This window comes from Corvus brachyrhynchos, unplaced genomic scaffold (genome assembly GCF_000691975.1).
Source record: "Corvus brachyrhynchos isolate BGI_N302 unplaced genomic scaffold, ASM69197v1 scaffold44, whole genome shotgun sequence".
NCBI classification, from domain to species: domain Eukaryota; kingdom Metazoa; phylum Chordata; class Aves; order Passeriformes; family Corvidae; genus Corvus; species Corvus brachyrhynchos.
The window spans coordinates 8,287,104-8,304,920 of record NW_008238359.1 but is presented as its reverse complement, the minus strand read 5'-3'; the positions used below and the strand labels follow the sequence as shown (position 1 = coordinate 8,304,920).

Sequence of the window (17,817 nt, the reverse complement as noted above, 5' to 3'; positions counted from 1 at the left end):
TGTGAGTTTCCATGGTCAGACAAGCCCTATTGACCCAGCAAAAGAAGGGTCCAAGAGCCCTGGAGAGGGTGAGTGGAGGCTGCCTGCCTGACACAAACTGAAGAGGATGGGGCTGTCTGCACCTTCAACGGGATTCATCCCAGTGCTCCACTGCTGCAAGATAGGTTTCCCCAGTCAGACGCTGCTACCCAGCTTCACAAGTCAGTGTCAGCACAGCCATTTGTACATCTGTGTGACACAAGCCTGTCCCCTCTGCTAGCCTTTTGAGAACCCAGCAGCATTGCTCTTGGCTTTGGAGGAAGGGGTTTGAAGAAGGAGCCACTGTACTATCTCCCCCAAAGAGCATGGATGCTGAACTGCATTTCTTGTGGTTTCACTGACAACCTTCAAACCTTCGCAGGTATGTGAAGTATAAAGAATTAAAACGACAAGAAGAGCAAGGATTTATGGCTTCAGGAGGCATATCCATTAGCCCTTAAGACAGGCATGTACGCATATACTTACTTATGCCTGACTTTGCCTTTTAGGCTCTTTCACTGCAAACCTTCCCTGCTGCAAACCAGAGTACATGGTCTTGCATCGATCTCTGCAAATGACTCAGAAGATTTAAGTTTCTTCCCTCCTTCTCCCTGAAGACAGGGATTTGTTTGAACCCCAAACTAGAAATGTTACCTCTAAAGGCCGTATTTTAAATGCAGCTTTCACAAAAAATGAGTGGGCACAGAAGGTCCAATCCAGCTTCTGTGGGTACTGTGTCACTGATTTCAATGGAGACAGGATCAGGAGTTTGAAATGTCTAATTAGAATTTGGGAGATATAAAAAGTAACAATGTACAAGAAAGGACCACTTGAGTAATTATCCCAAAGGTAGCTATATTGTAAATACATATCCTAAAAATAATACTTATTCTAAAAAAAGGCTAAAGGTTTTTTTTTTTTTTTTTTTTGTTCAGGGGCAGAAAAGCATTGAGAAGCCTGACAAAAATAATTGTAATGCTTCAGCCAAAGGAACTGCAAGTGTACTGCTATCAGTGCTTTTTCCAGCATTTCAGAGTTCCTAGAGAACAGCTGCATGTCATGACTGAGGAACTGAGTCTCCAGACAGTTCATTAACTGGTGGCTGAGGAAACCAAGTATGATTTCTTTGTGCTAGTCTTCTGTGTGTCTGAATAAGGCTTCCCTGACATCCACCATCCCTCCCCAGCAGAAACATCTTGACTTTTCTCAGACCTAGCGCTCAACATATATGGGCCACAGGAACAAAGGTTTGCTCTGGCTTTGTGGGCCTCCTTGTGGGCTGTGTATGGCTCTGCCCATGTCACCTCCTGAGATAATGACGCAGGACATGAGAGGCAGGCACTGAGTATGCACCAAACAAGGATTTAATGGTGCTCTATTGTTTGCTGAGCTGTGATTGCCAGGGAGAAAGCCAAGACACTGGGGACAGGCTCATCCTCTCATTGTTGAGGCTGAGCACCAGCAGAATTTTGTTGGGACCATGACTGAGACTGGCAAATAGCACAGAAATCCCTTTTATTTGACTGGTGAAATAGGAAAGTCATGCTCTTCCAAAACGGAAAATTATATAAATTCTACAGTTTCACTTGTGACCTATTAGTCAACTTACATTTGGCAATGTGACTCTGCTGTATCATACCTCTAATTCCATGTAAAGCTTGGTCCTGATACAACAGCTGCAAGCATCAAGATTTTTATTACGTTCCTATAATTTTGTAAGTGGAACACAAAGTGAGGGTTTAAACCCATGACTTTCTTACTTTTGGCATCATTAAAGGGTTTCAAGATGTCACATAGATGTTTTAATAATATGAGAAAGAGAGATAAATAGCTTTTCCCCCAACATAATAAAGATGAAATTATTTCTTACCATTATCATCACCGGAATCAGACTGGAAGGAGCTGAGGGACTGTACTTCAGAGTTGCTGCCTTTATTACTTCCTGAAAAACAGGTCACTTCTTCAGCGTCATCAACCCCTTTACCTTCATTGACAGCAAAAACAAAGCAAAATGGTACTCTCTAGGTATGCACATTTATCTATTTATACCATGGACACATTTAAATCCTGCCTTCTATTATTTTAGTCGGAATAAAATTATTTCCTTCACACAGAGGACGTGACCTATTTGTCAAGAAGGCAGTCGGTGAAAACACCTAGACTTTTGAAGTGTCTGAATCCCAAAAGTCTTTCAAGTGGCTGACAACACTGCAATCCAGGAAGAAACATCTGTATTTAATACTGCCTTTTTAGATGACATACAGTCTCAACAGCAAAGAAAATGATGACTTAAGGAATGTGGTATAAAACAGCTTATACAAGAGATTACAGTTACATTTATCTTTACTGTTCATTTTCTAATTTGAGAGCCTCATTAAAGGCTCATTCAATGCTCAGTAAAGTTACTGTGCATCTTGTTATTCTTATCAGTGGCCCTTGGATCAGATTCTCATAGCTCCATCACTGACATATAATAAATTATGCTTCAATTTACACTGCTTTTCATCAGGGACATTCAGTCTTTACAACTCTACTGTTTAGAAATGTAACTGCAACCTATGGTATAAATTCTCCTGTAATTAAACACATATGAATAAACACATTCAACTATGCATTATATGAGCAAAAATAATCAGGAACACAAAAAGTTATCCTCCACTGTAAGTACTAAGCCAATTACAAATGAAGAAGCTCAGGTGCTGCCAACATGGAAGTACAGCTCTCTACTTGCCAGCTGTAGGTATTTCTACCCAGCATGGCACACCTCCAAACTGTAAGAGCTGATATGCTCCTGCTGAGCAGCAGGGTATGGAGCTAATGGAGTGAGTGCTGCAGTAACAAAGCTGCACTGCTTCCCACTCCTTGACAGCTGAGGTCTGTCTCTGCGGTATGGCCTCATGGTGTGCAGAAATTCATACTGGTACCAGCAGTGGCACAAACACGCAGGAGAATACAGAACAGAGCATGTGTGGGGGCTGGTGTGCTGATGCTTTCCATCAGCATAACTATATTTAAGGGTTTAAAAGGTCAGACACAACACATCCCTGAAATACAGCCCAAATATATAAAAATTAATTCCATTTCTCACTACAAGACCCTAGCCAGTGTGTTGTCTCAGATGAAAATGTGCCAATCAGGGCACAGGCATACAATCAGAAACTCCGTAAGGTTTGAAAAGACCTCCAAGCTCATCAAGCCCAATCTTTGACTGAACGTCACTATGCCAACCAAACCACAGCACTAAGTGTCATGTCCAATTGTTTCTTGAACACTTCCAGGGATGGTGACTTCACTGTTGCCCTGGGTAGCCCGCTCCAAGGCTTAACCACCCTTTCAGAGCAAAAATTCTTCCTGATGTCCATTCTGAACCTCCCCTGGCACAGCATGATGCTGTCCTCTTGACCTTTTGCCAGTTGCGTGGGAGAAGAGGCTGACCCCCGTCTTGGTGCAACCTCCTGAAAGGCAGTGCCAGATTCCTCTCTCTATTCCTCAGTTCCTATTGCTTTCAACTACAGGTCTATGAAAGTTTCTGGATTGTGTAGTTTTATGTGACAGCTTTGGATAAAGCTGTGTTGCAATAGGGTTGAAGATCATAGAATCATAGAACAGTTTGGGCTGGAAGGGACCTTAAAGATCATTTGGTTCCAATTTTCCTGCCATGGGCAGGGAACCTTTCTCTAGACCAGGTTGCTCAGAGCCCCATCCAACCTGGCCTTGAACACTTCCAGGGATGGGGCATCCACCCCTTCTGTGAGCAACCTGTTACAGTGCCTCACCACCCTCACAGTAAAGAGTTTCTTCCTAATAGCTAATCTAAACCTACCCTTCTTCAGCTTAAGGCCATTCATCATTACAGGCCCTTGTGAAATGTCCCTCTCCAGTCTTCTTGTAAGCCCCCTCCAAGAGGTACTGGAAGATGCATTAGGAAAAACTCCTAAGAGAACACATCTTTAAAAAAAATCATATACGGTGAAGCAAACATATGACATGTTCTGACTTGCAAGGATAGATGATGCAGGGCCTTAACTCTATCCCAGAAAACTGGTATTCCCTGCCATGACAGAAGATGTGAAGTTTGCTGCACCTCCAGCAACTCCTTCAGGAATGGAGGGAGTACTGTGTTATCAGGTGAGAAACCATTCACAGCACAAATAGGGTAAGTGTGGGGATTGAAAATTATGTGACGACTGATACTGAATGCAGAGGGGAATGCAATGGCCCAAAAAGGTGATCCCATATATCAAGCAGTACGTGATTTTCTGCTTCACTTCACAGACACTGAAAGTAGAGAATATTAGTTCATTTGTCCCTGATGCAAAACAGGATTTCTTCTTGCAGAAGGTTTAAGTATTTTTAACTCCCTTGGGAAACAAACAGCCTGAACCTAACAGAACTTACATTTGAGAATTCTGCCCCAAACTGTTTTTTTTCCAATAGAAAGATGATTGCATCGTATCACTTGAAGAATGCTCAGACCACTTACTCGTATGTGCTTTCAGAACAAGTGAAATAAATGCATTTAGTCATACTTAATGCATAGAAGTAGAGGTCTTGTATGCCTGGTTTAATCATAAACTTTCAGAATTAAACCAGATCACTTCTTGGAGAAATGTAACAATTGACATATGTTAGGCTGGAGCATTAAGAGTACCTGTGCCACTGTACTTGCTGCACCCTGAAAGCAACCCTTACCGATGGCAGGGAAGAACGAGACCAGCACACAGTGCTACTTACTTTCCGTCCCAGCATCCCACGTGCTCTTTCTGATGGAGTCACAGTCGGAGCGACAGGGAGACACAGCAGGCAAGTTTGGAGCTACACTGCACACCACCACCCCCCTCCTGGCTGTCAGTATTCGGGGGGACTCAGGATGAAACGTTGTCATCTCCTGGTGCTCCACACCAAGCCCATCCACTATCTTGTCCAGGTTATTCCGTGAGTCACTCTGGAAGCACGGGGTATAGGCCATTGGCCTCACAGGCACCTGTGGAGGCCCAACCTCTTGGTAGATGTTTCTGCTGTCTCCACTGTTCCTGATGTTCTTGAATTGAATGCCATTGCTCTTGTTGAGCAGGGCCGCAGTGGCCGGATCCTGTACGAGCGTGATGTTGTTGCGGGAATAGTTCTTCCTGAAAACTTTCTTGCGAAAAATGATGAAAAGAACGATTAGCACAAATATGACAAATAGGACCACGGCTATTCCTATCAGCTCCTCCTTGCCAACGTAGGAATGCCCAGCTTGTATATTAGGAACCACCACGGGGCGAAGACCACAGTATTGACCCACGTAGCCAGGGGTGCAGTTACACAGAAATGAACCAAAGATGTTGACACAGGAGCCACCATTTTCACATTCTTCTCTTTCACACTCGTTGATGTCTTCTTCACACCTTAAAAGAAGAAAAGGAGAGTCTGGAATCTGGAGAACATCTAGCAAGCAGTTCAGCCTGTGCATGATGCCTTAACTTGTCAAAGAGGTGCCATTAGTTAACACCTTGTGGTACTCTGCAAATTATCTTATTATTTCCTATTATTTAATGGCATTTAATTTTTTCTACAGCTATTCCATGGGTTTTTTTAAGACAATAAAATGGAAATATCAACAGGGAATTAAGAGTTTAGAACATCTGATAGATATCAAGAAAGGAATAAATCACCTGATAGGAAAAGGTTCCCTGACCTTAATGAGGCATACTGAATGTAACAGAGAATATTTTTTTTATATTGTTTTTGGACTACCCCATGGGTTTCAATACAAAGTATTAGAGGAGGATTCAAGGAAAAGATAGTTGAGAAAAAAGATAGTAAAAAAATCAGGGTATTTATGGAAGAGAAGAGAAGAGAAGAGAAGAGAAGAGAAGAGAAGAGAAGAGAAGAGAAGAGAAGAGAGAAGAGAAGGATATATTGACTATGTAAAATTATTTAGGTCTGGAGATAAAATAAACAAATATTAGAGAGGTGGAGGAAAAAAAAGAACAGGAACCATAAAGAGAGAGGAGAATTGGAAAGAATCAGAGGTAGTAAAATGCAGAGGAAAAAATACAAACAGTAGACAAACCAGATGAGAAAAAAAGCATGTTGATGGGCAGGTCATGATTTTCTATGTCTACACCAAGTATATGATCAAGGTAGGGACTTTAAAAAATGACTGCAATAAATTAGCCTTTTATGTCAGGGATAAGGTGACCAAATAATTGATCCATTTTCAAAACAAAGATTACACAGCAGCTTCCACAGGTTTTACAAGATAACTCAAAAAGCTGGCAACACTTAGACAGGTATATCTCAGAGAAAACTGTATCGAGATAACATCCTGAATCAACAATTTAGGAGGGTGAATTCAGAAAAAACATTTCTGAGCATGAAAGACTCAGATTTGAGAAATCAAAGGGATTTCTCAGCTGTCATTAGCTTAGACTTGGAATAAGTGCTGAGGTTGGGGGTTTTTTTTGCGAGGTGAACCATAGCTTTTGGGTACAAAATCCTGATCAAAAAACCCACCATCACTGAGCCAAAAAGCTCCCATTTCCCACCTGGGGAGGGACACTTACGTTACTCCTGTCAGGCCATTTTTGCAGTTGCAGATGAAAGCATTGCCGATGGGATCACATGAGCCTCCATTCCGGCAAGGATTTGGGAAGCAGGCTGTGATCTCTGACTCACAATTCCTTCCTGTAAACTGGGAGAGGCAATTGCAATGGTACCCTGGGAGGTGAGGGACAGAGAGAGGGAAATTAGACTCCTACCACTGAGTCTGTCTAAAAGCAAGAGGAGCCATTTGGCTGCTTTACACTGAAAAGTAAATTGTACTGTGGGGGCAAGGGGATGCTTACACTCATTCTGGTCTGTCCATGTGGTCCACACTAATGCTAGTCAAGAGTTTGTTTATCTGAGATGCCCAGACAATCAGAGCTCATGTCTACAACCAGGGACCAGAAGACTTGCTGCAGCCCAGACCATCCTAATTGTCATGATTCAGGTAAGAACAAACATCATCCGTGAACATCTTTTGTAACAAGAAATATTCTAGATCAAGGATGTATTTCCCAACATTTTTGAAAAAGTTTGCTGATAGCGGCAGTCTATTCTCCTTTGGGGCCTCGCTGAGAACAAATATATCAGCTGAGAGCTTTTCCACCTCTGCCCTTTACAAGGACGACACAGTGGGGATGTGACAGTAATAAAACACCAGTTTTATAAAGTGCATCATCAAGGCAGAAATTATAAACTTCAAAATACCAGCTGACCTGGGCAATACAGCCCTTATCAGAGCTGATTATGTGTGTGCTATCAAATTCTGATTAATCACTGACTGCAATACATCAGACATAACAACACTCAAGTGGAGGGGGACCCTGTCAGGGATTGAAGTCCCATTTCTGTTTTTTGCCAACACAGGAGCAGAATCAAAAAAAAAAAAAAAAAAAAAAAAAAAAAAAAGAAAAAGGTTTTAAATACATCAGTTCACCCTGCCAAGTCTCAAATGACAAATTTCTTTTTTCCTTCTCTCCTTGCAATTTCATATGGCATAGTGCCATTAATAAAAGCCTTATTTAAGGTCACAAAGAAATCCTGTGAGGCAGTGCATCTCTTAATGTTGTGAACTGGATATGGAAATCTGAGTGCTTTTTTGCTTGAAAAGAGCACAGAACATGTAGGCTGTGAAAGCCATGAGATGATCCTTGGAAAAAGAAGACTCCTAAGTTAGAGTTGTCAAGCTAGCAAATTTTCCTGGATGTCTGTAAAAAAACTTTGGCTGATCTTTTAAAAAGCTCCTTACACAATCCAAATGTCCTAAACAGATGTGCAGTCAAGGTTCAAGCTCCAGTTATGGGGTTCACATAATTACTGAATGTAGTACATTAGGCAACTGAAACAAGGAACCTTCCTGCCATTAATACAGCTGCAGTTAGAGCTGAAATGGTTGAGCACAACTCAATTCAGCATCAAAATTATTGGCAATCAAGCTGATGTAGTGGAAGTATCATCTGTCAGTGGTGAGCCTTTAAAACATATTTTTAAAAACTTCCTATATCTATACATATGGAAAAAAACCCCAAACAATTGTTTTAAAAGTTACTCTTTCTGCAAACATGGCAGGAATTTCCAGCACGGTTACAAGAAAAAGAATTTCATGGAAACAATACGGAAAAGCCCAGTGGAGGCATAAAGAAAAAGCAATTCTGCATCTAGACTCCCACATCTTTTATGTCCTATACGGTTCAATTCACCTTGTTCAGTTACTCTAATTGAATTCTTTCATGAGGACAGGCTTTTCAGAATAAACTTGGAACCAGACTTGCTGGCATACTCCGTTAAGAGTCCAATACTATTTAATTGAAGATAAATGAAATAGATACTCAAATATCATGCTGTTTCATTGTCCTACTACAAGGGAGACAGATACACTGATCTTTCCAAGGTTACAGAGTTAAGAAGATAAATTATTCAACTTTTGGGCTTCCCAGAAAGCACGTTTAGTCAGCATCAGAAAGATGGGATTATTTCTTTTTGTGTCTTAAAAATATCTCACTCAGACAATGTGAACAGCTTTCTGGACCTATAGAGATCTGGGTCTGAAGAATTACAAACCTGTGACTGTAGGTAGAATCACAGCCATGAATAAATAAAGCTGTTTCAGGGCTCCCTTTTTATGACTGAACAGTGACATCTATAGTCCAAAAATTTACAGTAATGTTTTATATGTTTTTTACAGTCCAAATGAGTTTAAATGAAAGGAGAATGTTCAATTCAAATATAAACCACTTTATTCATAATCAATTCTGTTGCCTTATATAACAACAGATTATATGTGTTATCTGGTATTTTATAAACCTCCATAACTCTAAAGTGATGCTAAAAGCCAAGTTTCTGTTGTTTTTTAACTAAGTTCTTAGGTGCCAATCATTTGTAGGACAAAGCCTTTAAACCACTTACATGTCCTCATGTTTGTTTCAGCTGACTAAGTTCTAGGTTCTCATTCTGTAACATATTTCTACGTTTGTTCATTGTAGAAAACTTGAAAAGTATTGATTTGATTTAAAAAGACAGTTTTACCACCAGCAATAAAAGGAACATGGATTTATGCATTTTATCCTAAGACAAGATGAAATTGAATGCACCAGATGGGTCAGAGCCCTGTCCAGCAGTGGACGAACAGGACCAAAACAAAAGTCCGCTTCTGAAAGCCTATGTTTTTCACCAAATTTGATTTAATGACGGTGGAACACACATCAGATGTTAGAAGACTACAGTATTCACTACAGATTCTAAGTATCAAACGTAGAAATAAAAAAGGCACTAAAACAAGACAATGTTAAATTACCATATTTATTACTGGTGTTTCCTCTTGTTGGATTCCCTGCCATACACCTGCCAAGTCCAAGCCACTGGCAAAAGACACAGGACACACATGCTCAGAGCTGTAGAGCATTCACCCGGGAGGTCTCCAACACAGCAAAGCATATGTCAAAATTCATGGAGTAGGGAAGAGAAGAGCTGATATGATGGCTCAGTAGACAGCATATAGCAGCTCAGCCAGAAGACCAGCCAGACCTTTAATCCTTCTCCAAACCTCTCACAGCAGAGGCTGTAATTTTGCCTGCTACTGCACACTTTAGCCACATGGCTGTGGACAAAGGTAAATTGTAAAGAAAACCCTTCTGGCAGGGAGTGCATCTTGGGTCTAATAAAGAATTTTTATTATGCTTTTAATTTAATATCCTGGTAATGTACCATTCATTTCTTCCCTCCTGGTTAGAACAACAAACAAACTTCTCACATTCAAGCATGAGAAAAGGCTCAGTGCCCTGTTCTCTCACCAAGGGATGAAAAAACTGTTTTAAAATGTAGGGCTTGATCCTGTTTAAAATGAAAGCACTGAAGTCTTAGAAATTCATCACTATTTAAGATGATACAGTCCATCTGAGTTTCCTCCAAGAGGAATGAATATTTCATTCCCAGAAATGTTGATCTGCATTCTCCAAGGCAGCAAATTTTGTGATGTCACCACTGTATTTCTTCAGAGGAAATCAGTGGAAAAAGATAGGAAACTCTGGAAAACGCCTCTGCAATGCTTCTAGGGTGGGACCACAACATTCTCAGCATGTGCCATAGCAGCATGTACCAACAGCTGACCTAAGAGCAACAACAAGCTATGAGCAACAATACAGCCTTTTTAGGTTGTATCTACATTAACAAGTCCTGCAGAGCAGCATCAGTGGGTCTGTGGAGCCAAAGAGCTGGTGCTGAGGACCCAGCACCCTCAGTGCATGCAGCTCAGGGCTTTGGGACCAGCTGTCTTCCAACTCAGCCTGGTCCTGCCCTCCGAGACCTTACCTCTCCACAGTGAGAAGTGAAGCACAGGGAGAGATGATGATCAGAAGATTCGCATCAAAGGTCATTCACAACCTAAAACATTTTGTAGACATAGGTCTACACATTGTCTTGGGCTTACTGGTTGTTTTATAAGGCTTCTCTCATGCTCCTCCACCCGTCTGAGTACTGAGTAAACTATGAAATTAAATCTTACCTTCTCACTGAGACTCAAACAGCTCCTCTCACTGCTCTCTTGGCATGTCCCTATCCAGAAGAAAAGGTATTTTTCATCCCAGACCTTACTGAAGAGCAACATGCAGTAAGCCAGGACACTACACAGGCTCCCTGCCTATACCTATGCTTACTTGGCACTTAAGAAGCCGAGGCAGCGGCACAAGGCAGGCACGGTGCCACCAGCAGATGGGGTGTCGTTATGTAGCGAATATCTCTGCTGGTAGTGTTCCAGCCTGAGCATCTGAATGTCTGTCTATCCTAAGGTTTACTTGGCTTTATTACAGAGGATGCTCCGAACTGCTGCCAATTTTTTTTTTTTCTGAACATGTGTATGCTCCTGTTTCTATTTATCCCATGCAAGAGAGGCTGGCTTTTATCTGTTAACGTGCTTTGGCTTTTCCATTGTGTAGTTTCTCTCCTTGCTGTGCAGCTAGACCTGACACACTCCACGTCCAGAAACAGCCCTGCCTTTGGCATTGACCACACAGTGTTACATAGCAAGCTAACTGATGAGAAATACTGAAGGTGAAGAGGACCTCTCCCAGCATTTGTATTTTGGTAGGTCTATAGGCAAACCAGGCCACCTTCAAGAAGTGTGTGTTCTTCAGCCATACACAGTCCTGCCACTCCAGATTTAACTTATCTGTCTTCAAACAGATGATTGCCTCTTGCCACTTGTTGGTATGAAAATGAACCTCAGTCTTTGCTGAACCAGTGCTTTCTATGACAGGATTGGCATGGATGTGCTTTGAAAGTGTGAATTTAAAACCAGACGCCTATAATCATAGCTATAAAAAAGATTAAACACCAACAAAATTTCTGAAAAGCTTTCAAAAAATTAATTGATGTGCATTTGGTATACTCACGTCACAGTATGTTGGGTTGTTTGTGTGTGTGAAAAAGCAAGATCAAGAACATTAGTAAGACCAGGCCAGTTCCATGGTATTATTACACTAATTTTTCCCTTATTTATTTCTTATGAACTACCTGACCATCAAAACCAGCCGTGCTGCCAACAGCATTTAAAACATGTATTAAACCCACCACCCAAGTGCCATGTTGTATTTTCTCCTCCCTTTGGATTATAACTCTGTTCATGAAAAAAGAAAAAAAAGAATAGAAGAAAAAGTGAAGAGTGGGGAAAGCAATGACTTTGAGTCCTCATGCTCTGCCCACTGAGTCCTTGACTCAGTAGATACTTCCGCCCAAATGCTTCACGTTCAAATAAAATCGCCTACTTGTATAAGCCATTTACTTCAATCAAAGCCAGATGTATATAGGACTGATCAAATTAAAAGGAAGTAACTATACTTATAATTGCAGGCTTTACAAGCATGAGGTTTCTTTCTGTGGTTGAAAACCTTGGTGCAGTCTTTGCATGTGATTACAGTAAAGCTTTCTATTGCTGAGATTGCTCATGCTGTTACTCATGCAGATAAACATACATTTACTATTGGCAGCCCTGGAAAGTGCTACACTATTATTAAGGTTGTGTGACATTTCCCATTTTAAGACCTCATATTCAGCAGCTTTCAGCTTAACCACACTTTAAACACTTGGTTGAATTTTCTTGGGAAATTTCAGTTTGAAGAGCCAAGCTGTTTCTGAAAGTCACGCTGTTTGTCAGGTTTCAAAATGCTAACTTTCTTTAAAAATAGCTTTACTGACCCATACTTATGGATAGGGACTGAAAAGTCTGGAAGAATGTGGCCTACACTTCAGGGCTGTGGTTTCCACTGTCTTCCAGTAAAATTATTCTAAAACTGAATATGTATCTTTCTGCTACGAGTCTCCTGAGCTGTCAGACCAAGTGAGTTCTCATCTGCCAGCCCATTTAAACATGCACTGGATCTCCCCATGGGGCCTCTGGATGCGCAGCCCCTCCTCTTGAACCACTGGCATCACTGGGCAACCACTGCTGCCATGAGAGCAGAGATTCCTGTCATGGTCACTTTCTGCTGCTCAGAAACCAGAGTTTGAAAGCAGAGAGTCTTTTCAGTACTCTTGGAGTTCTCACCTGTGCTGTCTGTGTTCACTTGCACAGGCTGACATCCCCATTCTGCCCTGCTCCATATGCAGAGAGGTCAGGCAGAAAGAGCCAGCGGGGGTCAGCTTAGCCCTGTGCCAGCCCTGCTTTGGAGCAAGACCTCTGTGGTCAGTCCTGAGCTCTGGGCAGCCCAGGCACAGCCTTGCCCTGCAGCAGGCGCTTCGAAGCCGCTGGGAATGCATCCATCCAAACCATAACAGCAGCAGCATGGACGCATACATGATGCATATGCTAATGTATACAGAGCACTGCCTTAGCAATTCCCCACACAAGAGTGCCAGCCCTGCTTTGGAGCAAGACCTCTGTGGTCAGTCCTGAGCTCTGGGCAGCCCAGGCACAGCCTTGCCCTGCAGCAGGCGCTTCGAAGCCGCTGGGAATGCATCCATCCAAACCATAACAGCAGCAGCATGGACGCATACATGATGCATATGCTAATGCATACAGCGCACTGCCTTAGCAATTCCCCACACAAGGCCACGATGTGACCCTATTCCCATAACCACAAGATGAAGAAAAAGGTAATCGAGGTATTTATTAATGGCAAGCAGGGCAGCAGGCACTTCTACTGAAAGGAAGATTTCACAACAGGAACACTGTTATAGAGATTTGTGTCGTAGATGTTCAATTTATGCAAATTATATGCAAATTAGACACAGCCTCTTTGACTTCTGGTATGTAGCCAGCAACTCTTTCATGTTATAATGTTGCGTAACCTTTGCTTGACTGTTTTCTTCTTAAGTTAGCTATAAATCTCAGCTTTCTTTTTCTCTCTCCTAATTTTCTTGTAAAGCACAGTAGGTTGTCCATAACAAAAAGGATGTTAATAGTATATGAAATCTGCTTTGTAAAATTCAAATTAGAGGATGTATTTATTAAAACAAATCTTATGCCAAGTACTCTGTTTAGGAAAAGGAATGTTATTCTCCAAAAACTTAAAAAGGATGATAATATCATAGAAAATATTAGTCAGGAGATCCTGATGCTACTGAATGCCCTGCAATTGGGAAAAGGAGCTTTGCATTGTGTATTTTTGCATTCTTCCCCTCACCAAAAAAGAAAAAAACTGCTGCTTTCATTCTAAGAAAATTCTTTAAAAAATGAACAGTTTTTTTTTTCCATTTTAAATGGAAGTCAGCTGCTAACATCTATGTCAGCAAGTGCAATGCTTGATGGTTCTTAAATGCACATTACCATTTGTAGCTCTGCATCTAGGATTTGCAATGCTGTTGGACTCCTGTGCTTTTAAATTTAATTACATGGCCTTTCTGCATATGGAGGACACTAACAACAGAATTGCTTTGCCTAGTGGAAGCACAAATGCCCATGCCTTCTCCTTATGGGCTGGGCTGTAGAACCACCGACATACAGTCAGGGCCCACTGCACTGGAATTATGGCTTTATAACAATCCTTTATTTACACACACTGCTGAGACAGTAAAAACACCAAACAGATTTTTTGACGGCAGGCAGCCAAAACATCCCTGCAGGGCACATGCCCCTTGCCGAGGCAGGAACCAGGCAAGTTAAATCAGTTCTGGGACTGCTTTCCAGCAGAGAATTTTGTTGACATGAAAATGGTATTTGCCATTCCAGTAATAAGATGGGTCCAAACTTCAGTGCCACTTCTCCCCTACCCTGTGTCTCCCCTCAGTTTGAATTGGCATGCACATGGAGCTGGGAAAAAAAGAATTACTGTAAAGAGTTTTGTTAGAAAGGTTTCAATTTACTCATCATGAGATTGCTGAGCAATACTGTAAGTAGACTCACAATAGAAGGAGCTGTTCTCATGTTTCCTAGGATGTGAAGCGAATGGCTAACCCCATTTAGTAAGTATGGACTCTGAATCAAAGCCATCACACATATGTTCCTATACATCCTACCGCCATATTTCCCGGAATTTCAGTAATCATCCTTAGCAATTCTTCCAGTGGTTGCAGCATCGTTCTGTTTCAGGAAGATTTTCTTTTGCCCTTGTTGTGCAGCCCTCCTTTTCTCTCCTTCTCTTGGTAAATAAAGACACTTAAGGACAAACACACACGCAGCAACATTTCTCCTCATGCCCCACAGCACATCCTGGATTGCCAGGGCTGTGCTTCATTCCTCCCAACTGTCCTCCCATCTCTTTCCATCAACAGCAAAGCCGACAGCATCCCTGATGCATCATTTGTGATAGCATGGGAGAAGAGGTGGCTGAATCAAAGCCAAAGATCCAGAGGGGATGCTAGCTGAGACAGCCCAGCAAGGACAAATCCACATTGTCAGGACTTACTTTATAAGGGTGGGGCTATCCAACTGAGAAACTTATCACAGTTTTGCTCTAATCTCTCCACATGTCAGTCTTGAACCGATCAGAAGTTTAGGTTTAAAAAATCTGCACGGTGAAGGGGACTCAGAAAGGAAATATGAGAGCCAATCTTGAACTAATGAAAAACAGAAATAATAAGTATGGGTGCAAGGGAACTGCATGGACACATTAAAGCAGAAAGCTCTGGGACAGTGGTTAAATGCTCCATAAAACAAGAGTTTAGCGGGAACTTTCCTAGGGAACCATGACCAAAACCCACTGACAGTAAGTGGATGGAAAGCTCTGAGGGTGTTGAGCACCCTCCTTTCCAGAGGAAGTTTTATTCTGCCAGAAAAGGTGTGCAATGCTGCACGCTAATATAGTATGGGCAACTGGAAGGGAAACTCCTACACTGCAGAGAGAGAACTGCCTGAGCGGGAATGTTTTACATGTGTGCCATTTGCTTTTCTCCTGCTAACGTGCTGACTGTTCTGGTAACTTGTGCACTGCAGTAAGTCACTGGTATCAAATCACACAAACCACCACATAACCACTGGATAGGAAACTCCAACACAAGCACAGTTTAAATCAATGCTCTATAAAATTTGGACAATATTACTTAGACCTTAGAGCACTCAGGCCTCCAAGAAAGCTGTAAAATACAGTTCAGGAGGGGTTTATAATGGGCCCAACCTGCTATTTTCAATGCAGACATGTAATCAAATTACTCACTTATAAAAGGACGAAGGTGTTTGTGGACAGCTCAGTAATTATTTGTGACAGCTTTGGAAACAGAGTAAGGCAACACCGCTGTTGCCTCTGTGATGGACGTTTGAAATCACCATCTTTGTGTACAGCCCTCAGTGCTGTAAGGATGCTGTAAATGGATCCTGAAAAATCCAGCTGAACATTACAGTAATTGTAATTCTATTGGTTTCTATAGAAATAGGATTATCCTAACAGCCAATAAATCAATTTCCTCCTGGAACACTAATGCAATAAGAAGGGGCACCATTTCACTGTTATTTATAGAGCAAACAGCTTTTACCCAATTTGCAATACCTATCAGAGTTTTATAGAGTTCATGAGATTTTTCAAGCATGTTGCTGCATAAAACCATCTCTGGCAATAAATTACAGAGGGAAACGGGGAGGGGGAAGCCCATAAAGTAATGAAAACATTTACCACCAGATGGCACGGCAGTACAGGTGCCGCCGTTCTGGCAGGGATGTCTCTCACAGGCATCGGGATAAAGGACGCAGCCAAGTTTCAATTCCGTCAGGCCAACCACTTCTGCGAAGCTGCTGCGCTTGTTCTGGAGTGGCAGCTCATTGTTATTTAGGACTACTGAGTCCAGGCAGCCCTGGAAGCCGCTCAGGACCTGCGTTGTCCTCTTGTCAGTCAGGCTGCGGACGTTATCCACTTGGACCTGGGCGCCGAAGTAGACAGAGCTGTCTGTGCTGAGCGTCTGGAAGTAGAGGGGGGCCTTGCGGCGTTCCACGTAGCTGTCGTCCAGGGACAACGTGAAATTGGGGTTCAGCTCCAGGAAGACCGAATGCCGGCTTCCATCATTAACGGCCCTGCCAGAAATTCCCAGGATTCCTGGGCCACTTCCGCAATCCAACTGGAACCAGAGTTTGCCATCGACAATCTGCAGGAGGAAAACAGAAATCAAACCGCTTCAGGCACTTAGCTGTCTCAGAATATGCTCTCGCAGAGAATCTGGAAGCACAGAGAACTTCTAGACAGTCTCTGCACACTGTTAAAGCTGCTCTCCCACGTGACACTAAAATAGCAAAAAACTGTGCCTTTATCATCAGCAAAAAAAATATAAAGTGGAAAATATCAGCTTACTTTGAATTTGCCCAAAGCCAACTACTGCAGGAAAACTGAAAATATAGAAAATTGTATGGGTGCAGAACACAGGCAAAACCTGGGATAATTATATGTTTTATTGAACAGGATATGGACTTGAGGACCCTTATTCTGCTGTTGAACAGCTGTGTCTTTCTCAGCAAGTCCAAGAGCTTTGATTCTGCTCCCAGTGGTTGACGTCACCAAAAGGACAGTCAGGGCACAGGATCACCTCTCAGTGTTTGAGAGGCTTGTGGCGAAGTCAATGGTCACGCTTTCAGCTGGTGATGTTAGGTACTCTGCTTATGCAAACATCCTGCGCTTCTGTAACCTTTAAGAGCATCTCAATGAGGTGTGGAGTTGTCCCTAAACATCCTAAGTTCAGCTTCTCTAATTACAACAGTAAGATACTGGTTGACCAAAAGTCAGTTATTTCCCAAAGATGCTACACAACCTGCTCTGTGTATACCTCATAGATGACATAAGATGGGTCTTACTTTCCTTTCTTTCCTTGTATTTATGCTGAGCTCATGGACTTAGAGAGTTTGTAGGGGATTTCTCACTCTCCCTCCTGTCCCTCACCCATCCCAAGTCCTCACAAAGGGAAAATCTGTGCTACTCTGCCGGTGCAGGCAAAGTGAGGGAATAGGTAGGAAGCGCTGCTTTCCTCATTAGCGTTTTACCCAAAGATTTTAGGTTTCTCTAACAGATGGCAAATAAGTTTAAAACGGCTGACAAGGTTGGAAATAACTTCTTATGACACATTAATTGGATTCAAGTTCTCTGAAAGCTCTTGCAAGTATTTTACCTTTATGTCATGCTCTAGGAAGCTCTAGGAAGTATTTATTTCTGCAAATCCCATTTCAAGACAGTTCTGTCACATTATTTATCCCCCTGAAAAGTTCAGATGCTGTGTCATTTTTCATCCATCCAGGCAGCTCACATTGTCCTCTCACTGGTGTATCTGTTACAGAGTCTGACTGCTCCCCCCAGTGAGAGCAGAGTTGCCACAGCTGTCAATGCAAGAGCCCCCCAGAGCTTTTGTGGCCTGCAGCACCCGCAT

At 42.2% G+C, this 17,817-nt stretch overlaps 1 protein-coding gene across 1 annotated transcript in view; it reads right to left on the bottom strand.

The window, feature by feature from the left end:
- FAT3 (FAT atypical cadherin 3) overlaps positions 1 to 17,817 on the bottom strand; it is a 338,586-nt gene that overhangs the window by 11,374 nt on the left and 309,395 nt on the right. The window contains exons 23-26 of the mRNA XM_008634940.2: positions 16,086 to 16,551; positions 6,570 to 6,723; positions 4,753 to 5,408; positions 1,889 to 2,002 (exon numbers count right to left, since the gene is read on the bottom strand). Of these exons, the coding sequence (XP_008633162.1) occupies positions 1,889 to 2,002; positions 4,753 to 5,408; positions 6,570 to 6,723; positions 16,086 to 16,551 (1,390 nt within the window). The remainder of the gene's footprint in view (positions 1 to 1,888; positions 2,003 to 4,752; positions 5,409 to 6,569; positions 6,724 to 16,085; positions 16,552 to 17,817) is intronic.